This window comes from Eleutherodactylus coqui, chromosome 4, assembly GCF_035609145.1.
Source record: "Eleutherodactylus coqui strain aEleCoq1 chromosome 4, aEleCoq1.hap1, whole genome shotgun sequence".
NCBI classification, from domain to species: domain Eukaryota; kingdom Metazoa; phylum Chordata; class Amphibia; order Anura; family Eleutherodactylidae; genus Eleutherodactylus; species Eleutherodactylus coqui.
Genome location: NC_089840.1, coordinates 204,316,467 through 204,342,101, shown reverse-complemented (window position 1 = coordinate 204,342,101; position 25,635 = coordinate 204,316,467). Strand labels below are relative to the sequence as shown.

The 25,635-nt window shown below is 42.3% G+C and overlaps 1 protein-coding gene across 1 annotated transcript in view; it reads left to right on the top strand.

The window, feature by feature from the left end:
* The window catches only part of MICU1 (mitochondrial calcium uptake 1), a 275,102-nt gene that overhangs the window by 56,031 nt on the left and 193,436 nt on the right, over positions 1-25,635 (top strand). The window contains exons 4-5 of the mRNA XM_066600576.1: positions 9,096-9,258; positions 22,607-22,650. Of these exons, the coding sequence (XP_066456673.1) occupies positions 9,096-9,258; positions 22,607-22,650 (207 nt within the window). The remainder of the gene's footprint in view (positions 1-9,095; positions 9,259-22,606; positions 22,651-25,635) is intronic.

Sequence of the window (25,635 nt, the reverse complement as noted above, 5' to 3'; positions counted from 1 at the left end):
TTTCAAGTTATAGCTTGTGGACTGTCTATCCAACAATGCCAGGGAGAAAGACCAGGTTAGGCGCATAATTGCTTGTTTTGTATTCCGTTCAAGTAATTTGCAGATAACTGCCTGGGCCTCGATTTATACCCATTGGGACTTGTCATGGTGGGAAAATCTAGAGATTAATTGGTCTGCGTGATAGTATTTTAGCATGTTATGAACACCAATGCCGCCTGCAATGTCAGGTGTGTATAGGGTGGATTGCTGAATGCATCTGCACTTGTTGGACCAGGTAAAGGTCAAAAGCTTAGGTTGTAGACCCTTCAAGCCTACTGTTGAGACAGGAATGGGTCAAGCGTGGGAGAGGTATAATCATTTTGGGAGCCAGGACAATTTTATGGAATGGTTTCTGACTAATCAAGAAGGATCATAGGATACCCATGTAGTCAGATCCTGTTACAGATTTTTAATCAGGGGGATTAGTTAGCATGATGGTGTCAAAAGAGCTTGTGAAATGTTTTCCCAGATATGGGAGGCTCTTGGTAACACAGTCAAAGTTAAAATTAGGTTTCAAAAGTAAGGTAAGTTTAGGTTTAAGGCTAAAGATTAAGGGCTCCTTTCCACAGGCAATAGTGCATTGCGTTACTCGTGCGATAATCCGGTAACGCTGTGAATGCTTTCCATAGTGTTGCTATGGAAAGCGCAGCCCCCTGTCCACGAGCAGAGAATCATGGAGATTCTCTGCTCGCGGGATTCAAATCGCGGCATGCTGCGTTTTGCCGCGATTCTCCACAGAGAACTGACAGTTCTCTCCCCTGCTCCCCATGGACAGGGGGCCTTTGTGTAATTGACTTTAAGGCCTGAAACTTCTCTAAATTTGTTCAGGATTTGATATATGTTGGGAAGAGAGGTGAGAGGGGAGGAAATAAATAAGACCTTGTATGCATAAAAGGCACATTTGTGTTCTTTCCCACCAGTGTGGATACCCTCCAAGTTTTCACTTGCTCTAAGCATAGATGCCAAAGGTTCAATTGCTAACGCAAATAGAGGCGATAAGGGGCAGCCCTGCCTTGTTCCACTCTCAATTGCTATTGTGTCAGTCAGGACATTGTCTGTTCATTCACACAAAGTACACTGATAATTTGGGAAGTGAAATAGAAACACAGGTCTGTACTTTACTGAATACTGCAGACGAAAAACAGAGCACATGTAAGAACAAGGTTCTTACCATGGTTTTGTGCTTGATTGGTACCTACCATCCAGAGACCTCAACTCCACATGCCCGCATTCTCCACCAAAATTGTTTTAATTAATCCATTTAAGTGACAATAAATGTAACCTTATCAGGTGCGTATCAGAAAGGAGTACAATGAAAACACTAAAGTGTTTCCTAGCTCTTCTCTTTGAATTGTTGATTTGGGGGATGCCACTGTATAAAACCACTTGCATTGTAACAATAAAAGTCCACAGCATGTGTGATACTTACATTTTAATAAAACCTTACAAAAGGTTATTATGACAAAGCTGCATACTCAGCATCTGGGACCCTGTTAGTAGAATTTAACTACATTGTATCCTTCACTCACATATTTCTTGCTATACACAGCGCAAATATTATGCACATGACACTACTGCATAAAATATAATTGAATACTATCACAATATAATTCAGTACTTTCACATGATCCTACACATACATACGCAGAAAAATAGTTTTGCACCAGATAGTTGCTTTTAAGACAAATGCCTCTCATACCTTTTAATCGGTTGGTAGACAAAAAATACTCCGTAAGCATTTTGTAGCAGTCGTACGTTTCATTTTAATACATTGACACAGTGGGTATCATAGTGCACTACTAAAACGTTAGCGTGAATGATGGTGTTGCAAAACGAGAGTTTCAGTACCCTTTTATAGCTATGCTATTCTGTTCTGGTAGGCCAGCTCTAGCCGTAGAAGATGTATAGTCTAATTCTTGAAAAAAGTATAAATGGCCTTATTCTCTCCCTTGCCGCATTACATAAACATTGTATCTTCAGAATGGAGATTTAAAATGCAAGCAGTCTTGTTTATTCTCACCGGCTTCTTTTAAATTGTAAGTCTAGTAATGAAAACAAAAAGGAATATTCCAGATACATCTTGGGCTGAAATTGTTTTCTCGGGAAAATACCTGCTGCAGGATTTTTATATTCATTAGCTTCAAAGCCGTTTCACTTGTTCTGGGTTTATTGCATTATATTTTATGCATTGTGTTTGCCACACAGTGCATATGCCTTTTGTCTATTGATTTCATTGGGAGAATGTAATATGCATAATATAATAAAACACTAACATGTGACTTGCTGTGTGCAGTCGGCTGCAGCCATTAAATTTACAACACAAAGCTCTAGAGAAAAAACATAAAAATAGACTGTGATTATGGGTTTTTGCAAACTATGTCAAGTCTTTCTTCTAGAAGCTGACATGGTTAGAGGGCACTCATACTATACTGTTATACATAGTGTGTGATATATATAATATTTATTAGTGTGTAGATACATAATCCTTCACTTTGACTAGCTATGATCCTATACATTTTTTTTAAAATATTTAACCATTTTTGGTTTTTAATTTTTTTTTTTACTTTATTCTTGTACACTTGTACTTTTTTTCCCTATTCATGATTTTATATTGTACACCGGATTATTTTTTTTTAGGTATATCTAGCCCAACAACTGTCAGCAGGGGCTTGTAAACGTACTGTAGGTTGGGAATGGAGAACATTAGTAGTGACTAGGCTTGTCTTGTAAACTTAAGTTCATTCTTTAACCCCTTAGTGACCAAGCCTGTTTGCGCCTTAATGACCAGGCCAAATTTTGCAAATCTGACACGTGTCAATTTAGCCTGGAAAAACACCAGAAAGGTTTTGCATATCCAAGCGATTCTGACACAGTTTTTTTGCCACATGTTGTACTTCATTTAGGCGGAAAAAAAAGACCGATAGAATTTGTGTTTATTAAAAGCGCCAAAATTGGGAAAATTTTGAAAAAATCTTCTTTTTTTCACATTTCTAACTGCAATATCTCAAATATGTGCAAACATAATATAGAAATTTTTGCTAAGATATATATTTCCATCTGTTTACTTTATTTTGGGCGCACATTGGAAAAACTTTTTTTTTTTTTTTTAACCATTTAGGAGACGTACAAATTTAACATTACTTTTCAGCATTTTGAGGAACACTTTGTTTTCCTACACCAAGCCAAGATTGGAAAGGCTCATAGGAGTCAAAATGATAGATACCCCCACAAATGACCCCATTTTAAAAACTGCACCCCTTAACGTATTCACTGAGGGGTGTCATGAGTGTTTTAACCCCACAGTTTTTTTTAGGAGTCAATGCAATTTAGAAGAGAAAAACAAAAATTTCATATTTTTGCAAATATGTCATTTTAAAGACAGGAATTTTTTCTATAGTACACATGAAAATGAGGATTTGCACCCCAGAATGGATAAGCCTGTTTGTCCCATTCTCAGAAACATACCCATTGTGGCCCTAATATTACGTCTGTATGCACAATGGGGCCCAAAATGAAAGGAGCAACCCGTGGCTTTCGGAACAGAAATTTTGCTTGAAGGAGATTTAGGCCCTATTGCACACTTGTAGAGCCATTGAGTGACCAAAACGATGGAGAACCCCCACAAGTGACCCCATTTTGAAAAGTAGACCCCTTAACGAATTTATCTAGGGGTACGATGACTTTTTTGACTTCACAGTTTTTAAATGAATCTAAGCCAAGCAGAAGGAAAAAAATTACGATTTTCATTTTTTTGGTAATTCTGTCATTTTAAAAGCAGTTTTTTTGTACAGCACATATATGAATGAAGACTTGCACCCCAAAATGGATACCCCTGTTTGTCCTGTGCTCAGAAACATACTCATTGTGGCCCTAGTATTACGTCTGTATGCACAATGGGGCCCAAAATGAAAGGAGCAACCGGTGGCTTTCGGAACAGAAATTTTGCTTGAAGGAGATTTAGTCCTCATTGCCCACTTGTAGAGCCATTGAGTGACCAAAACGATGAACGCCCACAAGTGACCCCATTTTGAAAAGTAGACCCCTTAACGAATTTATCTAGGGGTACGATGACTTTTTTGACTTCACAGTTTTTGAATGAATCTAAGCCAAGCAGAAGGAAAAAATTATCATTTTCATTTTTTTGGCAATTGTGTCAATTTAAAAACAGGGTTTTTTTTGTCCAGTGTACATAGGAATGAAGACGTTCACCCCAAAATGGATACCCCCGTTTGTCCTGTGTTCAGAAACATACCCATTGTGGCCCTAATCTACTTACAGGACACATAGCTAGGCCCATAATGGAGGGAAGGCCCGCTGGATTTCAGGGCAGGACTGAATAAATTCCAGGCCCCATTGCCCACTTATACGGAAAAAAAATGGACTTCCTAAAAATAATCCACCCCCCCCCCCCCCGCCATCCCCATTTTTTGGCATTCCCTAAATATTAGATAAAGGTAATAATATAAACTGCGTTTTATGTCCGAAGACAGGGGTAATTACGGAGGCTGGTTGGTTTGGGCACATGGGGCAAGAAAACCGTGTATCCCCCCTCCTCTCATGCTTTTTGGGGGTATTTCGTGACCTCAGCGGCGGGGATGGGGTGTAAAAAGTGGCGCTCTGTGAGGCTTTGTAATCTTGCTGAGGTGCGGTGGTCTCACACAGAAGGCGCTCAACAAGCTGCTCCTGGAACTGCATGAAGGCGAGCGTTCCCGGGGCTTCTTGTAAATTACGGATTACAGGTAGCGGTCTGAATAACGCCGGGCTCAAACGGCTGTAGGTGGAATCCGCTTGCGGAGGCCCGCAGCGGATTCCGGCTGTGACCCTGCGTACGGCCGCGTAATGTACTGCGCATAACTGTCTACTCACACAGTCGGTCATGCGCAGTACACCACTGTTTGTTTTTATTTCCCGCGCCGTCGCTTAGAGATGACCCGGGTACCCGCAGCCCGTACACAATGTATTTGCACATGGGCTGCGAGTATATCCGCGGTCATAGAGCACAATGGGCTCTAGGTCGCGGATATCCGCGGTAAAATATAGCATGCTGTGTTCTGTTTCTGCAAGTGGATTACGTAATTCCAACCCACTAATTGGGGGGAATTGTGTAATTCAATGCATGCGATTGATCCGTAGATTACCGCTGATCAAGCGCATGCAGAACCCGTAATTCCTCTCTGGTCATGTGTGACCGGCTTAATGTTAGATCGCTACTTTATCACATGACCGGGGACCGCTCAACGAGGCCGCCAGTCACTGCTCCAAGCACTCAGCGACCGTTGGTCACTGGGAGCAAGGAGATTTAAAATTTCCTGGGCTCCCCGGCTCCTGCGAATGTGTCCGGCAGTTTGCCGGCGGGCGCATGCGCAGCAGCCCGAAGGGTCCATGGAGGATAATCGCATCTGGATTCAAATGCGGAAGCCTCCGAGAAGATGTTTCATCTCCCCTAACCGATCGCATCGGTGAGAGGAGATGAAACTGCCACTTTTTAAAGAACTTTTACGTGATCGCCATTATGCATTGTATAACGGCGATCACGTGACCCGTAACCGCATACCGCAGCTCCCCGTGACATCTCCAGGCTCTTGGCTACCTTCCAAGAGCAGGGAGATTTTAAATTTCTTGGGCAATATTTCACTTTTGCGCATGCGTCCGCCATCATGCTGACGGGCGCATGCGCAGAAGCTGGGGTAAGGTCCGCGGATGACCATCCCATCAGGGAACAAATCCGGGGACCTTGGGTACGTAATTTCATCCCCCCTTACGGATATGATCCGTAAGGGGACATGAAACTTTAACTTTATAAACTTTTTTTTTTTTTACTTTTTAACTTTATATGATCACCGTTATCTGATGGATAACGGTGATCATATGACTGGAAACCGCATACAGCGGTCCCCAGTCATATCTCCCTGCACTCGGCTTACTGTGACAGCCGGGTGCAGGGAGATTTTGAATTTGCCGGGCTCGCCGGCCTTCTGCGCATGCGCGCCACATCGGCACATCGCAGAAGCCAGCGGGGGGTCCGGAGACCGGCCGGAGGACATGGAGGAAGCGGGGTGAGTATTTTCACCTCCCCTCATGGATCCGATCCATGAGGGGAGGTGAAGCTTTTCCTTTTTTTTGTACTTTTTTCTCCACTTTTCCGCGATCGCCGTTATCCATTGTATAACGGCGATCGCGGTCCCCGCTGACATCTCCTGCCTCCCGGCTACCTACAGGAGCCGGGAGCCAGGGGATTTTAAATTTCCCGCGCCGCCGGGCCTTCTGCGTATGCGGCTGACGTAATGCTGCCTGGCGCGCATGCGCAGAAGGACGGCTACGGGGCCCGGAGCATCGGGAGAGCCGGGAGTCGTGCGGCGGACCTCCGTGAGTAATTTCAGCTGCCCCGATGGATCCGATCCATCAGGGCAGCTGAATGTCACTTTTTTTGCAGTTTTATTTCCTTTTTTGCGATCGGCGCTATCCATTGGATAGCGCCGATCGCAATGCCGGGGGAGGGGGGGTCCGTACAGCCCGGGATGACAGCTCCATGCTGTTGGCTACCTGTGGACACCGACAGCATGGAGCTGTCACTTCCAGAGCCCGTGGGGCTTTATTCTCTGCAGGACACATGTTTTTACGTCCTCAGAGAATAAAGCCCACTTCGGGAGGACGTAAAAACACTATGGGCTGGTCGTTAAAGGGTTAAGATTAAAGAGATCCTGTCACTTTTTTTTAACCCTATTATGGGCTGAAAGTAGGTGACCCGCTGAAATTTTTAACCCTTATGGGCTGAAAGTAGGTGACCCGCCAAGTCTGAGGATGTAAGCGTTATACTTGCCTTCTCTGTCGTTTCCCCCAGTGTGAGCGCCGAAAGCCAGCTCTCAATGTGTTGAGTGGTGCTGCAGAGTAGTCCTTCCGTTATAAATTAAAACGGGCGCACTACTTGGCAGCCCCGTTCAATGCATTCAGCGGCGACTTTTAGCCCTCACAATAGGGGAGGTAAGTATAACGCATACATTACTGTAACCAGCAGGTCACCTACTTCCAGCCCATAAACTATAGGGCTAAATGTAGGTGACCGATTCTCCTTGAATGTGGGTTTTAAGTAAAAAAAAAAAAAAAAAAAAAAAAAAAAAAGGATGGTTTGTGGGTTGCTTTTTTTGGGGGGGGGGGGGGGATTAAAAAAATTGCTTTGATCAGTAGGCTCCATCTTGGTCTCTGAGCACTTCATGTATGAGCGATGGAGGAGGTGATGGCAATCACATTAGTTTGAGTGGATGTGGGCTAACATTATGGTAAACGTGAGCTGCTGGCTGTTATATTGAGCTATATTGCTTCCCTTTAGAATAAAGACATTTGTTCCAAGGCTTTCTTCCTATCCTAAATAGATTCCTATTGCGTTAGAGTAGGGCTGTGTCAGACCTCCATTAGGGTAACTTGGGGTAAATGCGCACGACATGGATTTGTAGTGGGAAATTTCCACAAAGTCAACAGGGAAATCCAAAGCATCAAATCTGCACAGATTTTTGCCAGTGTGTATTGTGAGAGAAAGTCAGTGGGCTCGAAATCAGTACTTGTAGATATTGCGGCAGATGCATACGTAATCTGTAACATGACACTTCATAGCGGATATCTTTGTAGTTTTTGATTTCACTATTCAAATCAATAGAGAAAGTCCATAACAGATCTGCAACACAAGTTGTCGTACTGCAGATTCACACGTGCAAAATGTCCACGACGTGTCAATGAGATTTGTATAAAATTTTATCTGCTGCCACTTTAAACCAGTACGGATTTTTCATGCACAAATCTGCACAGAAAATCCTCAGCAAATCTGTCCCAGGGGGTCTACTCTTGTAATCTTTAGGTGGGGTCCACACGGGACAGAAGCAGGGTCCGCGCGGATATTCCCTGACATTTACAGTAACAGCGAAGTCTAAGAGATTTTCAAAGTCTTGTTCACAAGCTGCGGAAATAACGCTCATCAAACCTGTGCGAAAAATGACGTGGCACGGAATTAAACTCAGCAATATGTCAATTGTATCACAGTCTTTGCCGCGGAATTCACCTATTGTCAATGAGGGGGTGAATTCCGCAGAGGAATTTGCGTTGAAACCTGCACCAAATGCTGTGGTTGTGGAGGCAGGCTCTCCATGACTGATCTGCAGGAAATGCCGCTCAAGACCTTCTGCTGGACATCCCCCCCGTGTGGACCCAGCCTTATAGTCACCTGCGTTACAGTTCTGCCGGACTACAGAACCCCCATTTTTGTAAGTGAAAGCTTTTTTTTTTTTACACTATTTAGGCCTCCTGCACACTGGTGGCAATTTCGCGGCAGGATTTCCCACTGAATTTCCGCCCATGCCCACCTTCATAGGATTGCTTTACAAACCGCAATCCTATGCAAACAGTCGCGAATTGTCCACGAGAAAACAAATCGTGGCATGTTCTTTTTCTGTGCGGGTCTCACAGAGGCCCGCACAGAAATGTCAGTAGTGACGGGCTGGCGCCACTTTGAGCGAGCGCCGGCTGGCCAGTAGCCGGCGCATAGCAGAGATGGTAGACACCAGTGAGCCGCAGGCCTCTGCAGGGGCATGGGATCCGACCCGGCTGTCTGCAGGCGGCCATAATGACATAAATACAATGGTTACTATTTGTCTGTTTTTGTTTGTAAACATAAAACTTATCAGAAATTGTGTTATTTTGTTAACAAACATTCAGCGAAATGCTATAAATTGTGTATTTCTTTGTGTCCAATATTTCAAAAAGGGAATGATTGGGTTTTGTAGCCTATATTCACATAATACGTTTTCCATCTGTCAGTTGTGGGGGGCGCTATGTGAGGACATTCCTTTTGTTACCTGTACTTCACTGGTTTTCAGTGTATTGGCATCCCACAAAGAAGTGTATGCACACAGTATTTAATAGGTGATACAGCGACTGTATGACATACGATTGCATATATTTGGGGAGGGGGGATTATTTTCTACACGAGAGTGTGAGATTCCCATTATGTATGCGCCAGGGAATAATCAATATAAACAGATGCTTATGTATATTCTTTGTTACTTTAGGTGATGGAATATGAGAATCGAATTCGAGCGTATTCAACTCCAGACAAGATCTTCCGGTACTTTGCAACCCTGAAAGTGATACATGAATCTGGAGAGGCAGAAGTCTTTATGACCCCTCAAGACTTTGTGAGATCCATAACGCCCAATGAGAAGCAACCAGAAAGTGAGTAGTAATGGCAAAATGCACCTGCAGTATTACAACCACGGTTGGTCTTGCTCAAGTAGGATTTGTCCCATTTTGGAGGTTGCGTAATGGCTCCATTCACATGAAGGTAGGATACTCTTCTGGGACAAATTGGATTACTAAGTACTGATCATCGTTCATATTCTTGCTGGATTTTGGAAATCTGAACATTAATTGCTCAGTATAAATGCCTGCATTCTCTGGGAATCTCAGGCACAATTTTTAATTGCCAGTGTGCTAGTACCCATCGGTTAAGTAATGAAATGTAGTTTGGATTTTAGTGTTCACCGTTTTTTTACATGCCACTTTCCCACTAAGGCTTAATTGTCACAACGCTGAAAAATATAAATGGGGATTAAAATAAGGGTTGGACTCCTTTCCGGACAACAGTGCAGAATTTGAAATCTTCCGTTACTTGAAATATGTACTTGAAACATTCAGTTTGAAATTGAAAGTTTTAAGCGAACGTATTGTGGAAACGACTGCCACTGCTTGCTATGATGCTGCAACTTCAATACCGTACTGTAAGAGCAGATACAAGGAGCGCAGAATGTGTTTTCAATCCAGCAATATGCACATACCATATACAATAGACATTTCACCAGTATTAACGTAACCCTATGGGGTGTACTGATGAATGTCTTATCCATTTTATAGTTGGACTAGTAATGTCGAAATTTATTTAAAACCTCTTGCTTTTCAGGTGCTGTTTTTCTGTACGATCGCTATTTTAATATAGGGTGTAGTCAAAAAGACTGATAGAGCGCTACATCTCAATACTGGTGTCCTATATTGAAATATCAATGGCGTACTTGAATAAGAAGATATGGATGTGCTACATAATGGTATTGTGGACCCCCGAACATGGATTTCAGTTTTGTGTTGTGGTCTTTGTAAGAGGCAGAAACTTAAACCTAATTGCAAAGTTGAAGAATAGTATGTGAGAAGTAGAAATCTGCTTTCCGCATGCGTCGGAGTCCTGTAGGGCCGCTGCTATGATTGAAGTAAAGAAAGTGGACTTTATGTGGTCTCCTTAAGCTGCGACTGGGCAGATCATCCAGGAAATCTGCTGGAGATTCAGGTACCCATTCACATGGAGAGTCCCTGGAATGAACACGGGTCCAACGAATTCCAACCCATTTGCATTATCTTCTGATTGGGTCATGGTCTTACTAGCAATTTGCAATGCATCTGCGCTGAATCGCAGGAACACACTAACATGATGCTGCAGTGATTTCATCAGCCTTGGACCACACTGTCGAAAGTCCGCATCGATGTATCGTAGCTGAAGGAGGCCACTTCGAGTATGATATTCTTACTTAGGTCTTAGCAGCTGTCCCACGAGACTCGGATGCCGAAAGCTTCTGTTTTCACACGCTGTTTTTCAACTTTACAATTGGGTTTTACTCTCCATCTCTTATAGGGGCCACAACACAAAATTAAAATCCAGGGTCCATGCACCATAAAATCATGTAGCTCATCCGTGCCTTCCTAAGTAGCCAGTACACTATTGTTCATTATAGGACACCAGTATTGAGCTGTAGCGCTGGATCAATCTTTCTTGACTACACCCTGTATAGCCTATTGATGGGACATGATTCCTGGTCCAAACATAACTTTGGTGAATCTGCTCCGAATTAGATTTTACTTTTGCCAAATGTTTTTTCTGATCCAACCCTTTTTTTTTTGCTGTAGATGAACGATTCCTGCATAAAATCAGCCCTAGAAAAATGTTTATGGGAGATTTATACCAGTTTAATCTTGATCAATGACATACTTGAAAAAAGATACAGCAAAGGTGCATGATAATAAATTGGCAATGCACTAGTGGTGCCGACTGAGAATATGTAATCCGATGGTCATAAATGGACTTCTGTCAGTGTGTAGGCACAATCTATGTGAATGGGGTACTTTAGGTCACAATGTGTGGACTACAGATGCGAATTCCACACTGTAAGTTGCAGATTCGCTCTGATGAATTCCAATGGACCTAATCTTTGTGCAAATCTGCATGCCACTCCTCAGCAAATATCAGTGTTTTGGCTGCAGATTTCTGACAATAGTGTTGTGTAGAATCAAAAGGAGGGCAGATAAATGTGTAGTATGCCCAGTGAGTTGTACCCAGTGTTTGATGCAGGATATATAACCTTGGTGAATGTGGCTGAAATTGCTATGAAAATTCTTATCTTTTTCTTCAATGGGTGCTAAATAGCACATTGTGATGCAGGTGAATAATGTGCGAAGGAATATTTATACCAAGGGCAGTAACAAGGGGGCGCTCTCTGCATCTAGACAGAGGAAAGATGGTTTCTACACCAACATAGAAGGGGGTTCTCTACTGTAAGAGCAGTGAGATTATATAACTCTCTGCCTAAGCACATGGTGATGGCAAAGTCACTAAAAGTTTAGGAGATGCCTGGATGCCTTGAGTGCAACAGTATTACATGTTATATTCTACTTTAAAAGGGGTGTTGATCCAGGGAGTTATTCTAATTGCAAGATTTGGAGTCGGGAAGGAATTTCTTCCCCCTAAAATGAGGAAAAATGGCTTCTCATTGTTGTTTTTTGCCTTCCTAAGGATCAACATTGCAGGATAGTAATAAACTGAACTTGATGGACGTGTTTTTTTTCAGCCGTGCAAGCTATTTTGCTGTGTATGCTAATTTATTACACTTCCACCGACCACGAATGGCTGAGGGACACCACACGGTCCTGACTGTAACTCCAAATTCAGCATTAATGAATCTGGGGCACTATATTGAACTCTATAGTTACATGCATTTTAGAAAATGTTGCCAAATTTGCTTTGCGTAGTCACTATCTTTCCAACAAACATGTGCTTTCTGATGGCTAATGTGATTACAAGCAAAAGTGCAAATTGCTTAATTTAGTTAAAGTGATGTCTTTGTGCTAAAATATTCTAAAGTGCTAGTCACTAGGGGTTTCACTTTCTTCGATCTTTGTCCACTGCCTGCTGTCATGTGAAGTCAATCTTTAGGCTGCCTGCAGACGGGCGGGTCGGATCCGGCGGCGAGAATTCTTGCCGCGGGACCCGACCCGAGCGCCTGCAGGGAGGAGCGCGTACTCACCCGCGCCCGTCGGCCCTGGCTCTTTCATGTGCCGGCTGACGGGCAGCCGGCACATGCGCAGACCGGAGCCGGCGGCCGGGTGGGTGACGTTTCTGTGCAGGGCTCTGCGAGCCCCGCACAGAAATAGGACATGCCGCGGTTTGTTTGCTGCGCGATATTTCCCGCGGCCGTCTGCATAGGAGTGCGTATTGTAATGCACTCCTATGCAGGCTTTCAGTGGCGGAAATCCCGTGGGAAATCCCGCCGCGGGATTTCCGCCCCTGTGCAGGCGGCCTTAGTTGCAGAGAGTCCAAGATAGCTTGCAGTAGTTGTCTTGACTTGGTGCTGGTTCATTCTACCTATGGAAAAGGGGGGGAAGGAGCTGCTGGAGGGTGACAGGGGCAGAGAGACTCCTAAAGAGAAAGGGCTTCAGCTTCTAGTAAGTGTTTTATCTAATTCAAATGCTGAATTCACATCTATACTGCTCAGTACTGCTGTATAATGTCTTCCATTCTGCTGTTTCTGATGGTGTGATGCAGAGAGACAGGGAAAGAGGAGCGTCTCTAACTTCCGTATAAAACACATCATAACAGCTAGTCTCCACCCTCCAGCTCAGCGAAAACTAACAATTAGAGGAGCATGCAGAGAGAGAAAATGGTAAATAATTGCAGGCTATAGAGTGGGCAGAAAGTCTTATTCCTCATGTACATATGGCAGCTTATTCTGAAAGGTCATCTGAATATATAGGTATGCTGTAATCATTTGCTCTGCTAGAAGCTTCCATGTAGAAATTAGCCTCACCCCATTTGTGAGATTGCCCGTGTTTAGTTTTGTCCAATAACTTTAACATCAGCAGAATGTAAACCAGATTTATCTTGGCTCTGAGTATTTTCCTCCATTCAGCTCCAAACCGCTATTTCTGCTGTGTTTTCCAACACATCACCATTAATAACAAGTTATTACAATTTTGTGTTTTATGCTACAGAAAACATTGTATTTAAAGGTTTCCGTACAAACCGCTTTCTGACAGAATCCAAGATGGATATTGTTTGTACATACAAATGCTGAAGGTTAGAGAACTCATTTACGTTCCTTATTAACTCAATGGAAGTTTGTTTCATCAGTTCGCTCCCAGAAGATGAAGAAACATTTGTGAGGCAGCCAAGTAGTTTTATTAAGTGTGTTACAAGTAAGGAAACAAATAGGACACAGCAGCTGCTTCCATCATCAGGCCCAAAGTGACAGGTGAAAGCCTTAAGAGGAAGACGGGCACAGGGAAATATAACAATTATCTCAGCTATCAGCACCACCGAAGAGCAATTTGTCAGCTTGTATACATTCATCCATGCAGGCAGTGTTCCAGCAAATGGGCCGCCAGCTACATTTGTTACTGAAAGCCTAAGTTCCATACTATTTCTGTAATTACTAGGCGGTTTTATACATCTGTCTGTGTTTACAATTGTCAGGCTCTCGGCTAAGTTACATTTGCTTGGTATTAGATTCGTATAGATCATTATCTGGTAAGAAGCTGAGTAAATAGTACCGCAATGCATTTATTTGTTGACATAACTTTTTATTTATGCCTGTACCAAAGGTGAAAAAAAATAACGCACCCTTTATTTTACCTATTGTCTCCACGACAGCACCTGCTGAGATTATCTTCCCCTAAAAGGACAGGAAACACACTGAGAAGTTTAATTAAAGCTTCCCCCATTCCCCACCTTCCTCAGTATTTTCCTGTCCTGTCAGAGGAAGGTAATCCGATAAGGTGCTGGGAGCCCTCTGGGTTCCTGGCTAGGCGATTGTGGATCGGAGTGACTGGAAAGAGAGCAGCACTCCCTTCCTGAGCGTCTCCTTCGGTCGGCTGTAGAGTAAGGTAGCCCTCCCAGGCCGGTTCGTTCCCACAGTGGAGCCTAGTGTAAGAGAGGCAAGTGTGGGGATGTTCCTGACCTCCTCTTTTGGTCGCCGGGCGTCTTGTCTCCCTGCCTGGGTCCTGGCGGTCCGTGGTACTTCCAGGTTGTGTCATCAACCTCGGGGATGGGGGGTTTAGGTCACATGACTGACGTGTCGGTGTCTCGTGATGGGGCAGGGCAAGCTCTGGAAGGCGGCAAATTCAAAAGGAACCAAGAGAAAACAGTAGCCATGCTTGTAATCTCGGAATTGCTGCAGTTTTATTCAATCCTTCTGAGTAAGCCTGCAGTACTACGTTACCTAGGATTAGTGTTCCAGTGTCTGAAACCCCCATACAGGCTGTGATCTCTGGTGGTGTAAGGAGCCCGTGGGGCACCTCACAAACAGCGTTTTCTGTTAAGCACAGGGTTTTTACTGCCTTACTGTGTTTTATAGGCGGACAAATCCACAGGATCCTCAAAGCCTAAGCTTAAAAAATGTTGTTCTTGCATGAGGAGATTACAGCATGAATACCACAAATTACTGTGCAGGATCTGTATAGCCCAGATGGTTAAAGAGGAGTCAGCGGGCTTTATGGAGGATATGGAGATGCTGGTGAAGTCTGGTCTGCCTTGGCCTCTCAAAGAGTGGCTCCCTCCTCTACACCTACTACTCGGGTGGTAAGAGACCTTGTAGCAGAGGGGTAGATTCTGACTCTGAGGGAAGTTGTTTTTGCAGTCAGAAGTCGATCAGGAGGGTGCGACTAGGGATTCCTCAGATGAGGAGGAATTAGGGGATCTCTTGTGGAGATATGGTCAAAATGGGGAATTATGGTATTGCACGGGTACGTATGCGTTTACTCCACCCCACTTTGAATGACTTCAGAGGGGGTGTGGGCAGGTGTGTTGTGGGGAAACTTTAAGAACTAGGGGGGCAGAGTGACCCAGTGTTAGACCATCGGAGCTGTGCAACGGTGTATTGCCTTTCCCGTTTGTTTCCAGTGACTCCGCACAATCAGAACCTTAGGACGAACATCCCAAATCTGTTATTTTTTTCTTCCTTGTTTATTTTAGGTACTGTCTGTTGTGTATACCTGTAAATCTTTTTCTGTATATTTTTATTTAAATAAAGATTTAGGAGTTAGTCTTTTTTAGAATAAATCTGCAATTTATTAGTCAAGCCTTGTCTGTTTTTTTAAAACGAACCATAGTTCAGAAGATTGTTAATTCATAAGTCTGGGTTCCAGCCTACCTAAGAAACAAAAGTTGGTGGTGGCAGCGAGTGTGTGGGAATTGTAGAGTGCTGGAGGCGTTAGACTGGATTAGGGGGTGATTTGAGCTTTTGTTCTGCATGCGTGCAGGAGCTAGGGAAAGCTGGGTACAAATCCACCTGTTTTTCTAATGACTCCGCACTTAAAATCCTTCTAGAGAGATCGCTCAAGGCTATGTCGTGACAAGTGGTCATAACAGTGAGAGCCCTCAGATTAGTCGATCCGTGATAAATTGGTGATAGCGGCAGGATCGATCAGGCTCTCCCCTCTCTCTCTGCGACAACCCTGTCAGAAGGATTATGTTAATATTAACAGTAGACTTATACACAACCTTGTATGATAGCACACAGAGCTTTTTGAGTTATCACACCATGCTAATGTAAAAAAACAATACAATGTTTCTCTCCACTTCCAATTTCTAGGTCTTATAGACTGCTCTGTGAAATATACTGCTCAAAAAAAATAGAAGACCACTCCAGTAATAACACATATTTTCCATCACTACTCCCGTCACATGATTGTTAAACTCTGGGCATCCCCTATATATGTTAGTCAATTCCATGCAGTGCAGCATCCTGTCTGATGCCTATCAGACACCACCTGATTAGGAGTTGCTTTCTAGCTTTCTCCTCCTAAATGCTGTACTAGCAGTCTCATAATGTATCAGCACAGCATCATATTATCAGTTGCAGCTAGTACCATCGCTGCCTGCTGAGAAAACAGTGTGTTTATCATTACTTTCTATATTCTTCTGAATATGCTAAGCACCATAAGTATACATTCAGAGAGGATGACCTCACAATACCTTCATTATACCTGAATGATAACAGTCTCTGATTCAATAGCTATATTGAGAGGTTCTCTCTTGCCCTCCCTGTGAAGACCCGGTGTGGTACAGTCCATACTGTTTCATTTATACAAAAAGTTCTGGTGACTAAAATGGTGACAACTGGTGAGAATAGAGGGACACAACAGTCGTAATGAGATCACATAACCCAAATTAAGAGAACGATTCAAAGAATTTTCAGATGGGAAGGAATAACTAGCTAAGGTAATACCAGCTGACATACATATTGGGGGAACTAGTTACACAATAAACGGGGAAAAATTGTGGAAGTGGCCCTTTAAGAGAATACAAAGCACACCATATTTTAGGGCTATATTGGGGTGATCGTGTGCCCTTTTCTGCCAATGTTGGTGTTTTTGCAAATGCCAGTCAAGTTGCGTGGTGTTGGGTTGGGAGTACAGGTACCACTACAGGTTGTCTGGCCCTAATGTAGTCTTCATGGAGTCTGGGCTCCCTAACTGGACAGATTTATATCCTGAAGTTAAATGATGGGCTTATACTGTGATGCTTAAAGGCATGGTCTGCGTTAGGTATTTTTAATCCGTGTTTCTCCATGCTCAACCATAATAAGTTATAATCACCTCTTCTGGTTCCCCATGTCCATTGCAGCACCCCCTTACTCTATGCCAGATCTGTTTACAGGCTGCAGAGTCTTAACTGCTGAAGGGTATGATTGACTGCAGCCTGGAAGCACAGCTCCCGAGGGGAGACAGGAGGATTTGGCGCTGGAGATGTGCGAATAGGGGCTTTTATCATGTTTGGACATAGAGAGCAATAACTAAACATATACTTTTATACAACTCGTACAACTCCTTTTAAGTGGTCTCCTTAATTTTTTGAGCAGTGACATTGTCATTTAAACTGCTTTTGTCCTCTTACATTATAGCTTTTTGTTAGAATCAATGGGAAATTCTTCCATTTGCTTATGTATTGCTCTGAACAAATACCATTAGGAAATGAATAAAATGTCTGTCTGCAGTCTAACTGGTTAAATTACTTACCTTGTAAAACCATTACTTTAGAAAATAGCCTAGAAACTGAAAACAAGACTCCCAGCTGCCAAATAGCGTGTTCTCGAAAGGTCAGACGTGTTACCCTTTAAGAGATGACAAGGTCATTAGATGTTGTTCTAAGCCCCATGCTGCTGTTCTAGTACTGGTGACAAGTGAAATGTTGTACAGCTCGGATGAAATGGTCACTCTAGAATGCCTTGTGTTTTTTTGTCAAAGAAGTAATGGCCACCTGTCAGTCCAATGGACTGAGCGAGCCAAGGGTTATATCATGGTTACACACACAGTTGCATCAAGGGTTTGGGTTTGCAAGTTAATCTCAACACCCAGTAAGTGCTACATTTTTTTATCTTGCAGTTTTTCTTCACTTGTCGTATATGTCTTAACCATATATTGCATGCTAGGGATATTCCGGGGAACCCAAAATAATATATTGCTTGGGCTCCAAATTAGTAGTGAAGTTTAAGCAGGCCTGCAAAATCAGAATCGGTGACACACAGATACTTCTTTGTAGTCCAGAAAATTCTAAGGTTTATTCTAAAAAACATAGACCTTTATGGAGAAAGAAAGGGAGTGGCTTTATGCCAAAGCTGTATACAAGTTGTTTTGAGAAATATCGAGGGGCTAAATGATAGCAGGAATTGCTGCATAGCACGTACATAGACTAAACATATAGCAAGTGTAGACATGAGAAACGGACATTTGATTGAAAAAGAGACAAACAATACATTTTCTCACTGAATTTAAGACATAACCATTAGATATGTTTCATGACTATCGCTGCACTAGTGATGCTGGCTGCACGCCTAGAAAATTCCTATCTCCATTTGTAAAAGAATTGCGTGGAAGGGCATGAGATGCTTAGAGGAGGCACTAGCTAGTTTGCAAAGAGAATTAAACTGAATCTTATAAGATGGCTGACTGTAGACAAGATGGACAGTTAAAGCCAGAATCTTAAATGCACATGACACAATGATATAACTAGAAGCTTAGATACAAGTAGCTGATTGACAGTCCTTTCCCTTTAAATCGTTATTTACCATTCATTTTCTTAAGCAAAGTAATAAAATTTCTGATCCCAAATTTTATGGAGTCCAGTGGTTTATTTCTATCTAGCCCAGTGTTTCCTAACTCCAGTCTTCATCGCCCCCCAACAGGTCATGTTTTCAGGATCTCCTCTAGTAAGGACACCTGAGGCACTGACAATAATTACATCACCTGTGCAATACTGAGGAAGTCCAGAAAACATGACCTGTTGGGGCTCCATGAGGACTGGAGTTTGGGAACACTGGTTTAAAGTCATTACTTTGTTGGTGAAATAAACTAGTCAGTGATGACCCTGCAAAACAACTTGTCTTAAAGTGGTAAAAAAACTTTAAAAAAATTGTTTTGTTGTAAATTAGCATTTTTTTCGCTAAAAGTACAGGAAGGGGTTCCTAATTTTTTTCCAGACGTTTAGATGTATGATTTTTATACTCTCTGATTACAGGGCACAAATGACTACTGTTTAGGTTGGTGGGTTATTTTCTAATTTACAATTTTTTATATTTTTGTAACTTTTCTCTTTTTTTTTTTTTTTTTTCCTTTTACATCGATGTCCACTGTGACTTCATAGAATACTTTTTGGGGGCAATTCACATTATATAAAAATTCAAAATAAAAACAGACCGGAGCGCCCAGAGCTGATCTGGGTCTGCTAAGACCCTGCAGCTTTACCGTGCTAGTGGGCACCCAGTGATCATGTGATTGCTAGGTTGAATAGCAGAAGCAGCACTTACGCTTTATAAAAAATTTTTTTTAAAACCCGTTGCTTGACATAACCATAAACTATAATTGGTCAGACTTCGTTCAGAAGTGCATGCTTTCGATTACGTTTGTTCTCCTTTTAGTTTTGTTCACATTTTATGGGATAGAGAAGTCTAGCATAGCATGCTTTGTATACGCTTTAATATTACAGCTATTATTAAATGTTGGTGAATGTAAAGCTGTACTTTTTCATTCATTTAATATACGTTATACAGAACTTAATTTAAAAGAGAATTGACAGTGAAAACCGTGCACTTTTTTTTTTTTTTTAAATGGACACAAATCTAAGGAAATGTATGGTTAGATTTTAACATACACTGAAAATAGTAAATGTTGAAAATTTGCATATGTTTTTTCAATGTACTTAGATAAACGTAAATAGTAGAGATGAGCGAGCATACTCGCTAAGGACAATTACTCGATCGAGCATTGCCCTTAGCGAGTATCTCCCCACTCGGAAGAAAAGGTTCGGCTGCTGGCATGGGTGACAGGTGAGTTGCGGCAGTGAGCGGGGGGGAGAGAGGGAGAAAGATCTCCCCTCCGTTCCTCCCTGCTCTCCCCCGCTGCTCGCCGCCGAATCTTTGCTCCCGAGCGGGCAGGTACTCGCTAAGGGCAATGCTCGATCGAGTAATTGCCTTTAGCGAGTATGCTCGCTCATCTCTAGTAAATATAATTATATGCTAACCTTATATTTTAGAGATGTGATGTGAACAACCCCACCACTCCCAAGTCAAAATGATAAACCCCTTGATACAGTTAAGACTAGAACTGGAAGATTCTCTATTTTAAAATTGATTTTTTTTCTTTTAGTTTGGTTTCTCAAGCAGGATATAGCATCACCTCGATACATATTGGTGTGTTCTAGTTCGGGTGCCTGTGCTATGGTCGATCCTCTCAAATACATGTGGATCATCCTTTGACTGCCTGTTAGCACCTAGATTTGCTACTATTCCAGTTGGCCTGGCAAGTACCGGTGGTCCTTCTATGGTTAGATTGGATCGCCCACGGCATACATGGGCACCCTTATAGGGGTGGATGTGATCTGTAGTTTACAAACGGGTCTCTAAGCAGGATTTGATTGGGAGATTCTTGTCTGTCCAAGACAACATAACGGAAAATTGCATAGAAATTACTATAGTGTGAAATATATATGTTTATGTAAATTTAATCACAAAAACATCTGGGTAAGAGCTGTGAGTTTTTACGCTACAGCCTTTGATGTGGAACATAATGCAAAATCATTGAAAGATCCATGGATTTGTGGCAGATGGGCTCCCTTGTAATGATGGAAATTATTGCATTATTTGGCTAATATTCCAGCGTGAGAGGTGTGCTGATGATTCGCCAGATGTTGCTTGAAATTACACACAATATTCCCAGCAGTTATTTATGTAAACTCATTATTTGTTTTTTTTTTTCAAACATATGTGAATTCCAATTAAAAAAAGAGAAAAAACACTTTTAAGCAAACAAAACACTTTGAGTAATCACTTCTGAAAGCTTTTTTTTTTCAGGGTCCCAACTAATTAGCATTTTCCCGGGGTCTTTGCTATGGTGATTTAGGCTGCTTATCAGTTGAGTAGTAACTGCAGGTTGCCATAAAATTGGGGTAGATTTATTTAGCAAAATGCTTTTCGTAAAATTCGGGAGCTCTTTTTGAGTAACGAATCCCATTGACTTCAATGGGAGACTCGAGCGTTTTTGTATGGGACCCGCCCGTTGCCGTTCTTTTTATTTTTTTTTCCCGTGTTCTCGTTACCTCTCGTGTTCCCTCTCTCAACAAACTACCATTGACGTGTGCAGCAGGGAGGGGCCAAAACTAGGGCGGGGTCCAACACGCCGTGATGCCCGCTCGAGTAACGAGCACCATCGAGTATGCTAATACTCGAACGAGCATCAAGCTCTGAACAGTAAGTTCGCTCAACTCTAGTGTACACCAAAAGGCTGACAGGGAGGTGCGACCCTTTAATAGACATACACATACATAGGTGTTTTATTGATGGTGGCAGCTCACAAAACCGAAGCAGCACAATAAATTATCCTCCGTATTGCTGTGGACACACGAATACATATAAATGTAACATAGGAGAGTGGGGGGTTATGAGTTAAAGGAGAATAGTATGTTACTTATATATGGATAGTGTGTCCCCAGCCGTACTAAAGACTATGTATTGCGTTACTTCGAAACATGTTTTATGAGCTGGCACCATGAATAAAAACTTAATTATGAATGACAACACCTGTGTATGTGCATGTCCATTAAGGGGTCAAGCCTTACTCCTAGCCTTTTGGTCTACACAGCTTCATGCAAACTTTTATCCACCCACGGGTTGAACAGTTCCTGGGTTGGCTTTGCCCAGCACCCCATGCATATACAGGACCTCTCTCGTCACTTCACCATCAAGATACCTGAGAAGGACCAACTCACTTCTACTCTACCTTACCACCACTGAGGTAGCTCTACTCCTTTTTCTACATCGTATCAAAAATGAGGAGTACATTTAGTATAGTTTGTAAGCCTCCTCTCACAATTGTTTCGAAAATAGTTGTGCACGAGATGGTAGAAGTTGTGGGTTTTTTTTTGGTTTGTTTTTTGTTTTTTTACACAACTTGATCATTATTGAGTAGTTTGTTACTGGTCAGATTCCATGTTGGGTTTATCTTTGCTGAGAGATGGTTTATGATGCTAATCCCACAACACCTTAGCACAGCATCACATGAGCAGGAGGAGTCTGCTGGCACACTCCGCTCAGGAAGGACAATATGATTATCCTTCCCTTAATCACTTCAATAAGCTAATAAAATTTAGAAATTAAGAGTCAAATGTGCTGAACTGTCATCAACTTTGTTAGAATCTGTCCAATCACAAATCAATCCGTACCGACTTACAGTTTTACTAGTTTAACAGATGTCAACCGTAAAAGTTAATTTTATTTAATGTTGAGTCCCATTTACACGGAGCGATGATTGCTCAAAAATCGCTAAAAAGCGATAGTTTTGAGCAATAATCGTTGCGTCTAAACGCACGGCCATCGTGCACCACTAGCTGATCTTTAAATTCAGTCCAACCTAAAAATCGTTCTTAAGCTTTATCAGGAGTTCTCCACAGGGAGTGCGGATAACATTGTTTACCACTGGAGAACAAAAGAACTAAATGCAGATAAGAGCCCTCAGGCTATTAACTGCTTTCAGCTAAGGCTTCATTTGCACACTTAATTGCTCTTAAGTAGCTGAGTAGCTAATTAATAATTTATGCAAAATGATCGCTCAAAGCTGTCACTCAAACTGTCCTTTAAGCAATCTTTGAGCGATCATTGCTTCATGTAAATGGGCTTTATGTCTTGTCAGTTGATGTTTTACAGGAACTGATGTTTTATTTTAGTTTGACCAATATTGACACTTTTTAAAAAAACATTTTGTGTTCTTATTTTGACAGATTTAGGCCTGGATCAGTTTATCATAAAACGATATGACGGAAAGGTGAGCAAAACCTCTGTTAAACTTACCATTTTGTAATGTTTCTCTTTAATACTTACAAGAATGCTGAACGTTATGCTTTTGTACATATCATGTATGCATATATATCACGTAGACTATCTCCATACCAGCACAGTTTAAAGGGAACCTGTCATTATGTTTAAACTCTGGGGAGTATGGAGAGTTTGATACTCACCAGATGCTCCAGTGCAGTGTTGTGTCACTGCAAAAGGTGGCATGCCCCAACAGCTTGACTCTTTTTGGGCATGCATTGCCCTTATAGATGAATAGGAGATTCAGATGAAGAAAGTCATGCTGTGTGAGCGCATCAACTGCACAGGGACACAATGCTGAAACAGGGGCGCCTGGAGATTATGAACACTGCTCCCCAGACTCCATGCTCCCTCACTTTTTGAGCTCCATAATGTAGTTTATGGGATTCAAATGTGATGACAGGCTATCGTTTAACAAATGTACACCTATAAAATAAAGCATCACTTGTGGGGCCGGGCAGAAAGGGTCATGGCTGAGGCTGGTCCCACCACTTTATGGTTGGTGGAACCACCATGGGTATACAATGCAGTCCTAAAAAGTTTGGGGTTGAGGACTATTTTATTATCTCTTCGGCCTTGAATGAGCAGGGAAGGTGAATACAACCCTTCTGCTCCAAGATGGGGTTTGTTGGCATAAGCCAACCATATGGGAGGGGCCTTTTTTTTTGCTATGGATATGTTTCACTGTTATGCGCATAGTTTTATGTTTACCACTATGGTTTGTTTTACTAGGCTCACACAGACGTTTTCATCTTGTGGTGAGCTGACCTTAATACAACATCCGTGTCCTCACATGTGTCTGTTTTTGGCTCCTCCTACCCCCCCCCCCCCCCAACCATCCCACCCCCAAAAAAACAACTTGTATTGCGTATGATCGCCTGAGACCCTCCGATATAATCTGCAATACAGCTAAGTGCCGTATGCAGGGTCTCTGGCCGGGCTTACAGCTGGAATCCACTGTGCGCCTCCTGCATGTAGAATCCGACCCTCTCGTGTGAGCCCGGCCTTAGACAGTGATTTATATACAAGTGTAAGCTTCAGTATATTAAAGGGATTCTATAGTTTATACAAAATGCCGCCTTGTTCATATTTGTGTTATGAGGTTTATATACAAATGCATTTCTTGCAACTAGTAGCTAGTAAAATTAGTGTAACCCTCTTTTTTTTTTTTTTTTTGCGTTTCATTTCTGTTTGTCACTATTTACGTAATTTGATGCAATTCCCACATCTCAAATACTCTGTCCAACGCTCCTCTATAGATTAACATCCTATCTATGCTCCTTCATAGAAGACGTACACAAGACTTTATGCACTTTGTATGAACTGCCATTTGTGTTCGCCAGCCTGGGGGATCAGAAAATTGGGCAAAACGATCGCCTCATCCCTAATTGCTTTTCAGTTCCTCTTTGGACAGCAGACGGACATATTATGTTGCTGGTTTATAGACCGGTTCCTGCCTTCTATAAATCACATAAGATATTTTGTTCTTTTTCCTACTTTTTATATTTTTGTCTAGTTGTTGCGCAGCAGGATTTCCCTTGAAGTATTCCAGTTGTCATCGCAGTAAATGTGGTAGCTAGTGAATGATGAAGCGCCACATATCCTGCAGATGATTTGTCCCTGCGGTGTGTTACAGGGACTCGTATTAATCTACTAACACGGCTACACTGTAAATAAAAGCTAATGACAATGTTGAAAACGGTTTATTAATTTGGAAAACTGATTTGGCTTCTCTGTTTCATGGAGTCTCTGAATTAAAGGAACAGCTTCAGTCATTTGGTAATGGAAGCCTCACATGCCGCTGCATCTTACGTAGTCTTACATCCCTTTTCTTACTTGGTTGATTTATATCACTGACTTTATATTTAACTTGTCTCTTAGTTCAAGATATTTGGAATGATATGCAGTAACCTTTCTATAAACACCGTATCCATTCTTTTAGGAAACCTCTATAAAATGCAAGAAAAAATAGTTTTTCTTTTGAGAAGTGACCTCACTATAAATGCCACTATTGGACTGTGAATAATTTTGTATATTGTTATGTTAGCAACACTTCTATGATAGTATCTGATCTCAGTGTTTAACCCTTTCCAATCCACTGTCTGACGTCTGAAGACATTATGATTTAAGGCTATACAGCTGCGATGTTTGAAGACGTCCGTCAGGGTTCTCTTACTGTATATTGCGATCAGAGCCTATCCAACCTGTCACCTCATGCAGTACTGGCTTTAGCCAGCAGATAACGCCGATGTATAACGGCAGAAAGAGTAAGCCCCCCCCCCCCCCCCTAGGAAAACCAGAACACAAATTGGATTGGAAAAGGTTAAGACCTTGTTATGGGCATGTCATTGGAGGAGTTGTGTTTGTCTATGGCCAAGAGAAAGAAAGTTGCTCTTTGTCATTCGAGAACTGAAGTCCGAAATAATACAATCTACATGAATACATAACGGCAGCCTATGTACACAGCCGGATTTCTACATCCAGCATCCTCCTTTTACACAATTGTTACACAATAAACTACTTCTTGTTATGGAGAAACAGATGTGAAGTGAAGAGACTTAGAACGCAACTTTACAGCCCATCGCCTGCTTGGCCCCTCGCTGTTTGTAGTTCTGAGTTGTGACCTAGCATAGTAACCTCTCATGATGACAGCAGCCAAACCCTTCCTGGTAAGTACGGCACGCTGTCATTGCCACCATGTTAATGTCATCTGTCATAGTTTTTCTGCTACCACAGATAGATGTTGTACCATGTCTGAGCTTCCTGACACCGTAGTCCAGAGGTCCCCCACCTTTTTATACCTTTTGAGCCACGTTTAACTTGGCTGATGGTCAAGAGCCACATCCAACTTAAAGAAGGAGAGAACTTTAAAGGCTAGGCCTTCACGGCATCTTTGGGCGTGATGCTTATCATATGGCCAAATATTGCGCCATGG